Source organism: Phoenix dactylifera, chromosome 9 (assembly GCF_009389715.1).
Source record: "Phoenix dactylifera cultivar Barhee BC4 chromosome 9, palm_55x_up_171113_PBpolish2nd_filt_p, whole genome shotgun sequence".
In the NCBI taxonomy this organism is placed as follows: domain Eukaryota; kingdom Viridiplantae; phylum Streptophyta; class Magnoliopsida; order Arecales; family Arecaceae; genus Phoenix; species Phoenix dactylifera.
In genome coordinates, this window is record NC_052400.1 from 17,675,509 (window position 1) to 17,685,580 (window position 10,072).

General features: G+C 37.8%; 1 protein-coding gene across 2 annotated transcripts; it reads right to left on the reverse strand.

Annotated features, from left to right (window-relative positions):
* Positions 1–776: 776 nt before the first annotated feature.
* On the reverse strand, positions 777–10,072 carry LOC103710283 (probable CDP-diacylglycerol--inositol 3-phosphatidyltransferase 2). Of its 2 annotated transcripts, XM_008795984.3 has the most exons (11): positions 9,930–10,072; positions 8,619–8,736; positions 7,207–7,291; positions 7,064–7,113; positions 5,382–5,421; positions 5,189–5,233; positions 5,038–5,103; positions 2,620–2,734; positions 2,486–2,542; positions 2,301–2,399; positions 777–1,152 (listed from the first exon to the last, which is right to left on the reverse strand). In XM_008795984.3, the coding sequence occupies exons 2-11, from the start codon at positions 8,677–8,679 to the stop codon at positions 1,099–1,101; spliced, it is 672 nt and encodes a 223-aa protein (XP_008794206.1). In that variant the 5' UTR covers positions 8,680–8,736; positions 9,930–10,072; the 3' UTR covers positions 777–1,098. The 2 variants fall into 2 exon arrangements, with proteins under 2 accessions (XP_008794206.1, XP_026662737.1); XM_026806936.2 differs by lacking the exon at positions 8,619–8,736.

A 10,072-nucleotide genomic window follows, 5' to 3' on the forward strand; every position in this document is an offset into this window, starting at 1 on the left:
GGTCAAAGCTTCTTCCTTTATATGTTGAGCCTCTGTCAAACGAACAAGTTTTAGAACCAGCAATTGTGATCAGCTGATGCTAGATAGTGTAGCAAAAGTTCGATAGCGTTTGGTTGGTTTGTTCTACCAGGCCGGTTGGTCCATGGAAAGGTTATAACCTGGAGCTGAATACCACTGGAAGAATAATTCAAATCCATTACTACTTCAGTGCCAGTACTTGCAAGGGTAAACCTATGATAATTGTCAAAACTGAATGCTGAGGTCTCCTTGCGAGTCAAAGTACGACATGTTAGCCCATTAATATGGTACAGAAACAAGAAGAAGGATAAGGTTAGAAAAAGCAGAGAATTTGGCCTCAATTACCGTGCATTTTAGCAGAGATCTTACAAGACAATTTCCGTAGTAAAATGGAAGCCAGGGAAGGAATTTAATTGGTTCCAAAGTTGAAACTGTACTTGATCTTACAGACTGCAAAGCAGCAAGGAATAGTAGCGACTCAGACAAAGTATCCAATAAGCGTACTGTCCGGATATCCTCCGCTCTCAGTTTATTTTCTATGGCTTTAGTAGAGATTACTGAACTTAATGAGGTTTCTATAAGCTAGACAGTTAAAAAGTCCGGCAGAATTAGCAAAGATGTAGATATTTACCATTGTTGATTTAAGAATTTATGCTTTTTGCTATTTGAGTTTCTTAACTTTTTTTGAATTCGTTCTTTGTTTCTTTTCAAGAATGATGTGGAATTTCAACCGTAGAACTGAAACAGGGACGAAGAACTGAAACAAAACAAATTCAAGCTCACATCCAGGTGATACCCAAAGTATATTCTTATGCTACTTAGTACATGTGCTGTATTTCAGCAAATTATTACTTGTTGAAGTAACTCTATCACAGTAACATGTTGCGAACTAAAACATCACATTGGTTCCCTTCAGTCATTGGGCTGACCATAGAGGCAGAAGATATGCAGTTCTTTTAAAACCATTAGGTAAAAGTTTTCTTTCAACATGAGAATACAAGCATATGCAAGCAATCACGAAGGCTTAAAAATGTAGCCGTGAGCAGGTGGCAATCAGTAGTCATTCGTGGAGGTACACGGTCACTTGCTTCTTTTCATATCATAAAGCACGCAAGAATCTGCAGCTGTCTTCATCTGAAACAAATAAAAAGCATATTTTAGATGAAATACTGGAAGATTTGAACAAGTCCCAGAGGTAACTTTTAAGTGATACAATACAAAATCACTATAGCAGATGTCCACAATCAATTGCCATAGAAAAGGATAAGCTTCAACGGATACTAATCAATGATAAATTGATAAAACAGTACGTATAAAGTTGTTCATAGTGCAAGAGATCATCACAGTTGCCAAAGAAACAGCAGAAAGAAGAAATGCCCTTAAAAAGTTGTTTTCATGCCCGAAAATGGAAGCACACAGGAGAAAGAGAAAAAAGAAGCATAAATTTGTAGCCAGGGAAAACAGCCAGCTGCAGTTTTTCAAGTATAAAGCCTCTCAAGATCAATTCTTACTTCATGCATGCTTTGTTTGTTGCTGAGAAAGTGAAACAGAAAAGTTTGCTTTTCCTCTACATTGCTTTGTACAGGAAAGAAAATTCAAGAAGCGAAAAGCAAAGAGAAAATAATGAGTCAAAACTTTCTCCAAGAGCCTATTTTTACTTTTCCTTCTCGAAAACGTAGCAATTTAGAGGAAAAAAGAAAAAATAACTAATAATCAAGTGGCTTAAAATGGTTTAATCAACTCCTAACCACTTCCTCTGCAATTTTATGAGTTCAACCAAACATGAGAATTTACAATTTCTCCCCTTTTTTTTCTTCTCCTGATTTAACTTTCTTTCATTTTCATGGAAACCTAACAGAGTCAAAAACTAATGTCCAACTACTCTATCACTCGCTTGTCTCCAGTCTTCCAAGAAATACCGAGCATCTGACATTTTCACAAATACAGCCACATTATTCTGCATCATAAGCAAACACAATAATTGATTTGTAATGAGTTTGTGAGGGCCTAGTTGTATAAGGAAAAGATATCCATATTGTATGTGAATACTGACAAAATTTTACACTTGTATTACACTCGTATAATACATCAGAGGACAATAGTATTACACTCGTAGAATACATGAGAGGACAATAGTCCACAAGTAGTGACATTTTGGCTGACATACACCTAAATACCAGCGATCAATAATCCACTATTTAATGTAAAACTAAACTTAACCTCATGGCTCTACATTGACAATAGGTAAGAGCACCTCAAGAACAAAATAAAGTGAAATATACCTGTATAATGTTAACCACTTGCTTAATTGCCCATCCAATTAGAGTTACAAATAATGTCAATGAAAGAAGTGAACTCTGTTTCAAGGCATTCAGACAAGCCTGCCAAGAACAAGGGAGAAAAGTATGTTGCAAAGAGCTTTTCAAGTTGCAAACAAAAATGGTCGCATGACATAGGAGAGGCTTACATCGAGCACACTTTCAGATTGGTTATCAGCAATAAGGAAGAGGATGATGTACAGAACCTATAGCATGGAAAAGCAAAACCACTATCAATATAGTGAATAAGAAATTTTTTGAAAAAAATGTTACGATTAACAACCTCAGATCCCACACAACAAAAAGCCATGAATAACCGCTGCCCATAGTATGCCTTCAAAAGCCAATTACTCTTGTCCTTTACATCCTTGTGACTAGTCTTGCCTGATAAGAAAGAACTATAGTTGCATAGTATCAGAATATTGGAACTTTTAAACCAATCACAAGACAGGTTCAAAAACTTGTAAGCCTGATTCAAACTTGGAATCTGAGATTGTATGAGTAATGCCAAAAAAATATTGACTTGACTTAACCGAACTCAGAAACTTGAGCAAGTTATGACATATTTTGACTTCAACATATATTTAAAGAGGTTAAAAAAAACAAAAAAAATCTTAAACAACCATTATCAATCCGTCAAACAAATAATTAATGTTTGACTACTGATATAGTTAAACATAAAGACTCAAGCATCTTCATATAATCAAAATAATTGTAAAATCAATATATAATTATTTTACATCTTCTTAATCTAGATATCAAAAGAATGCACAATCACAATTAGAGGATAAAACTTTGATATAACGTGTTTTGGGATGACATGACATCACTTTGCATGTAGGTCTGTCAACCATAGGCCTGATGAAGACCAGAACATAAGATTGTAGATATTGTCATCATTGCTCCAATTAGCCACTTGGCAAACATGATTTGGTGAAACCCTAGGAACCAGGGGTTTAAAAGGTTTAGACAGAGAAAATCAAGTTGTGATTGTGTGGAAGTACCCAAATCCACCTTTGGTTTCTAGAATGCATGCTAGATCAACATAGGCTCTCTTCATATTAAGATGCAAAAGTTTGCCAGGATAGGACTGTGTACATTGTCCCACATTTATTAGAATTTAAACATGTTCAACTGAGAGTTAAATTAATGCTCATGTGTTCCTTTCTCTCATAACATTAAAAAAAATTGTTGTCGGATGTTGCTATTGGTTTTCACATGAAAAGATCACAACTTAAAAATTCTACAATATGGTGAGTTACAAAACTACTATCTCTATGATACAGATTCTTGGTCAATCACATTGAGAGGAGAAATACTTCTTAATATTTTGTAAGAACTGCATACAATAGTCTAAAAGCATGCTAATATAGTAAAAAGCACTGTCCTTCTCTAATCAATAAAAATCCAGCAAAATCTGACCAAACTATTTTGTCAGCAAGGTTTGGTTGGTGGTTCACCAGTCAATCAAAAGACAGATAAATTAGGGATGAAATTGGAATCCATCCGAAAACCCACTCTCCTCTAGATTACATCTCAAACAGCTGTGCCTCTCTTCTGCTGTTGTCATCCCTCTTCTCGTATGGCAGTTCTAAGGAAGGTCAAGCCCCCAATCACTGTCCCTTAACTCCATGACCTTCATGTTGAGCCCCTGTTGTGGTTTGTCCCCTCCACCGCCTCCAATGTGGAGCACCAAGTTGTCATCCCACCCTATCCACCTCTGGTTTTGAGCCTCAACCATCATCTCTCCTGTACCCTGCCACCCTTGACAGTGAGCCCCAGTTGCCATCCTCCTCTCCTTCACTATCTCTAGCAATGAGAGCCATCCCCATACCTGTGTCATGCCAATCACAGCACCCTATCCTCAAACATCCCTCAACCAACACTCTGGGCCATAATAGACAAATGATGGTACAGAGAAAAGAGAGAGAGAGGTTGCAAGAAGGTTAGGGTTAAGGGGTTGGGCGCATATGGTGATTTTTCTTCTTCTTTTTTTAAAAAAACTTTATCTACATTGCATAATATCTGAATCAAGTGATTTGAACAGTTCTGGCTTTCTCTAGGTTCTGGTATAACACAACCTGCACATGCTTACAGGTGATAAGTCAAGTGGGTCTGCCCAACCAACCTGCCCGTGTTTTGAACACTACTCCTGAAACTTATAATGTCAAGTTAGAATAGTCAACGCTTGCAACTGAGATATACTTTGGTTACAGAACCAAGTGCAACAACAAATTATCTCCTTTTTGGTGCTCCTTAAGCATACCAATTGTCAAGTACTCAAGGACACTGCCAAATCATATCATAAAACTCGTAATATTTAAGGCAGTATGGTTCCCTCTTTCTAAATAATATAGGTTATTGAAAGTAAAAGACATCACTGCAGTTTTCCCTCTACCAACATTTTATTTTTATGTTGGGTTGGAAAAGAGAAAACTAAAATCATCTCTGAAGAGGAAAAATGAATTTATCATTGACCATAAGAGCATAGCATGTGTAACAGGAAAATAGGAAGTAATATAAGTTCCAGTGAACATCCCTTGAAGTTCAAAAATCAGTAGGCATTTTTTGGTGAGTCCTCATGCTCTCCAATAGATTTCTCCATATGAGAAGGTACATTTGTAAGTTAATAGTTTGTCTTCAAAAATTAAAATTTATATAACAGAAGAAATATCCAGCCCAAGCAAGAAAACAGTAATACCTATACATTTGCAACCAGTGGCTTGCAATGTCCAATCCAAGCAATGACAAGAAAATCAAGCCTGGCCTGCAGAGAAAATTTTATAGTACTAAAATTAGTCATGTAGACAAGATTCCAAAACAAATGACATCAACTACAAAAACATGTGTACCTGTATAACTGTGAGAGAATCGCCAACAAACAAGCAGTGCTTACCCTGAAAAATGCAGGCATAAATCAAATAAGATGGACGGATGTACATGCTGAGAAAAAGAGTTGATTCAAGTAGAATACAATGACTACAGAATAGATTGGTTCCAAGCATTCCATAGAAGCATGCATTCATCAGTTTGTCAGAAGAGTACCTGTCTGTTACCATGTCCAAAACAGCTCCAAAGGTTGACACTGGATAATTAAATCAGATAAATTAATCAAATGTCTAACCTCAGCATTTTCCTTTGTATCAAGTTAGCTTCAGCTATTTAAAGACTCGGTGGTATGCAAATGCATAAATAAATATAACTTGTTTGATCTTATAGAGAATTAAAAAAATCATCAGCTTATTAATAGAATGGGATAACCTCAGTTTATGAGCAAAAGATAAAATTAATTGCTTTTTTAGAATAGCAGGTAACATGAGAGAAGAAGCTAAATCTGCTTCAGTCCAAAGCTTGGTAAAAAAGAAAAGTAGCATGGAACCTCAATTTTCTAATGAGTAAAAACAGTACCATGCTTTGATTCAAACTACACAAAATGAGAGAATTTGATTTCACATGCATAGAAAGTGAGAGGGGTCTAATTGAACTGAGAGCTTCCTCTTCATATTCAACAACCACTAAGCTTAGACATGAGAATTGATTTCCTTGAAAGCTAGTTTTGTAGCACTAAATATTAAAATTAAAAAGTAGATCATGTGTATGAATGACAAGAAACTTTGAGAATAAAGATTTTTCAAAGAAACGTTGAACATTGAAGCAAGAATAAGAAGAACAATTGAGATTTTTCCGAGATAATGTTTTGAATAAGTAATCAAGCATAAACAGTGTATTTATTTGAAGATTTGTCAAAGTGTCCCACTAGCATTGCTTAACCAGATAATAGAGCTATCAACGTGATTCTAGAAGCAGTTGGAAGCATGCACTTAATCCTATGTGAGCAGCACACTCTTAGATCTCCATTTTGTTTAGCAAATTTCTTTTACATATTCCATTGCCCACCATTGAGTGCTGTTATCTGCATTACCTGGACCATCTCGACCATCTCAAAGAATCTGTGTCAGATACATATCTTGGATAGGTGTCAGACTTTGAGACACTTGAAAGATTCTCAGTTTGCAGCTTTTAGAGATCAGTAAAGAGTTTGCCCTTTCTAACAAGTTCAATTCAACATAGTGATGCAGGAAGGAGGCTTTTGTCCTTTAATGTAGGTAATAATATAACATCACAAACAATCATGTTTCTTGTATCTGCATGTTAGTGTTGGAATTTGGATGAGGAACATGTATACTGAAACACGTTAACAAATAATATCCTTTGATACATTCCATTATACAACATTTAAAAGAAATATAATGTATACTGAAACACGTTAACAATAATATCCTTTGATACATTCCATTATACAACATTTAAAAGAAATATAATGTAATAGCATTAAGTTAAAGCTTTTACACACACACACACACACACACACACACACGCACACACACACACCCCAAAAAAATTTTATGTGTCTCCTGTATCTCTTTTCTTCCTTTTGCAGATTCAGTCACTTGAATACTTATCCAAAAATACAACTCCCATGCTAATGTCCATGCAACAATGGTTATTATTATTCCATGATATTTATCTCATGAGAAATACTGCAATAGAGAGAAAGAAAACAGAAAACATGATATGTTGCTTTTCTTTAAAGGCCAAACCATCTATGTGACTTCATGGTTCATAATTGCACTATTATTAAAACAAAAAAAGAAAGTTGGGACCATTTATGGCAATGTAAGGTATTGAAAAACTTGCATGAAGGGGGCAAAATAAACAAGTCTTACCTTGATTGAACTTTCTTGCAAACCAACCATCCAATCCATCACAGAAAAAGCTGAAATTCTCAAATACTATCAATCGATTACCGAAAAACGATATGCAGGATAGTTTACAAACACCAAAACTGAATAAACATTGTGATAGTTACCTGAAGAAGTATAGTACAGCAAAGAGTGTTTTGTTGGAATAGCAAAGAGCAAATGCAACACAATTCATTATGATTCTTATATAGCCTGTATATCATTTTAAAAAAATAAAAAATGTTAAAAGACCCCATGAAACCAAAGTCACATGAGTGCTTGGAACAGGTGCCGAGTGTCAAGTTGTCTATGAATATCTTACATGCTATGCAAATGCATCATTAATTCACTGCATAGAAGAAAGTAGCTAAGATCGATGCAATTTTTACATATTATAAAGAGAGTTAAGTGGGGCCTCACTATCAAAATTGGAACCTTGCTTTGGCAAAATAGAAAGAGAAAATAAAACCATGCTACGTACTAATCTATATGAATAAAGGAGAAAACCAATGGCAAACAAGAGGGAATCATGATAGAGCATGAGAAGAGGTCACACCAACAAAAGATGGTTTTTTCAGTCCTTCAGTGTCTGACTACTGTATCATAACGCATAATATAAAAGAGAGAAAATGATAAACAAGAGAAGAAAATACAGAAGGGAAGTTGAACTTCTAATATGCAATGCCAGTAGGAAGTGCAAAGGCAACGAAGAACTGCTATGGTATTTATGTTCTACATATAACAACACCGTTCGCATGAGAGAAAGAGAGAGGCTGTTGGATATGGTGCAAATGGATTATCATCGACAACAGATATGTAGACCACCATCTAATGGCTTGACCATATGGCAACTTGACCTCTTCAGGAGCCAGCTAAAGGAGCCCAAGGTAAGTACAGACACTAGATATGTAGACCACAATCTAATGGCTCGACCTTAGGGCCACTTGACCTCTTCTCGAGCCAGCTAGAGGAGCCCGAGGTCAGTTTTATCCTTGATTCTGACAAATTAGACTGAGAAGCCTCAGCTGCACATCCAAACAAGAACTTACCAATCCTCTGAACCTTTTTACCATCTCTGCTTTTCCAATTTTATCATTCAGCGGTACTCTTACAATGAGAAAGTGAATGCATTTTCAGCAATATCCTGAGCATTTTCAAAACCAACAAATTTAAGTCCGTTATTTTGTGTAATCTTTATTACTTTATTTCTGTGCACCTGCAATTATGTAGTAAGACATGATAGGTTTCAAATCCTCCACCTTGCTAGATGTGCCATAACAAGTAAATTGCAACAAAGAATTCATTAATAAAGTGTTGTTTGCATAATAATGTCAAGCTTGGTCTCTTTGTGATCCGCTAACACATCATGCAAGATTGAGATTTTCTTTTATTGTTTTTAGCTTTCCCTCCTTTTCTCAATGATACATAGCCATCCATAATGGAAGAACACTGCAAAAGATGAGATTTGGGCCACAGGTCTATGCATATGGGGTTCAAATAAAGCATTAGGGATTAACAAACTTCACATCAATTAGTTTACCTATAATGTTGGGGATGTAGAGGTATACTGACAGGGCTTTCTGAGGCGATGGCTCGGCCATCGTAGCTTCAAGAACCACTATAATTAAAACCGTCTACGTCTCGTCTCACTCCTCTTCCTGTACACGTTTATTCATCGTCATAATCATCAACAAAGAAAGGAAATTTACAAACTTGTTCAGGTAGTACCACCATACTTTCTGAATCAAATAAGCATTTAAACTATTAGGAAAAGAAAGGCAACACAAGAAAAAGGACAAGAAAGCAATCTGCTCTTTCAAATGCACAAATTTCACCAGGGTTATTATTCAAGAAAAAAGGACTTGGAAATCCAAACGTTTATACAGTCTGAGCGCTTAATTTTGGTCATAACTAATTTAAAGGACAAAGGAGGCAAAGAGGAAGGATAAGAGGCTATGGACCGGAGCTGTACCTTCGACAGTGAGATCTCGAGCGACGCCACGCCGCCCCCGCCGTTGCTCCAAACAGTCGCCGGCCAAGGGCAGCGACGACTTGGATGAAGCGAGGGAAAAGAACGAAAGACGAGAAGAGAGATCGGGATGGGAACCGTGGATGGGGCCAACAAAGAAGAAGTAGGTGATCTTCCCCGTTTGTTTTCAAACGATAGACTAAAAATGGATGGTTGGGTGACCGAAAGTACCAGTTTAAAAGCTGAGTTTTTCTTTAATAGATCATAATCCTTTCCTATTTTTAGCTTCTTCTTTTCTATTTCCTATTTTCCTCTTCTTCCCCTCCTCTCCACCACCGTGTGATACTCCACCTCTACGAAGTGCACGCCTAACCTCTTCGCCGACCGCGCGTAGTACGCCGCCGCCGCCCAGTCCAACCCCACGGCACCACAGGCACTACCACCGACCCGCCGGCAAGACCACCACATTGGTCAGCCCCGCCCCGTGCACTTCCATCAACATCCCGATCCATTGACCCTCACGGTCTGGAAGAGGCCTTGGAAAGGGGAAACCCCCGACGCCTGAGGCAGCGAATGAGGGTGGAGATGGGAGGGCAGGTTGGCCGCCGGCGAGGCCATTCCGGGGTTCCCCAGGGGCGAAGGACCCCGATTGCCTCGATTGGTTGTTGCTGTCCGACGCCATTCGATGTAACAAAAACCCTAACTGCAGAATCCAAAATCCAAAATCCTAGCGGAGCAAAAAAAAAACCATCCCAGCTTGAAAGCCCCCCGAATCCATTCGGGAGGGAAAAATAAACGCTCTGAGAGGATGAAGAGAAACCCTAATCGGTCAGAGAAGAGATGAAACGAGCCGGCAAAGAAGATTAAGAGGGAAAAGCTCACCTTCACAGAGAACGAGAGAGCGAGGCCATTTCAAAGAGGCGACACGGGTCCGCAGGGATTGGGCTTCGAGTTCCAGGAGAGCCGGTGGAGGAGCTCAGGCAGGCGGAGAGAGGGGATTCGAGTTCAGGTTGTTTGGATGCCAA

Excerpts from the sequence above, each read along its gene's own strand:
- LOC103710283 (XM_008795984.3), bottom strand. The coding sequence starts at position 8,679 with ATGGCCGAGCCATCGCCTCAGAAAGCCCTGTCAGTATACCTCTACATC. Across the intron at positions 7,114-7,206 it reads GCTGTACTATACTTCTTCAG|CTTTTTCTGTGATGGATTGG; the intron begins GTAACTATCACA and ends TGAGAATTTCAG. Across the intron at positions 5,234-5,381 it reads TTGGACATGGTAACAGACAG|GGTAAGCACTGCTTGTTTGT; the intron begins GTACTCTTCTGA and ends TGCATTTTTCAG.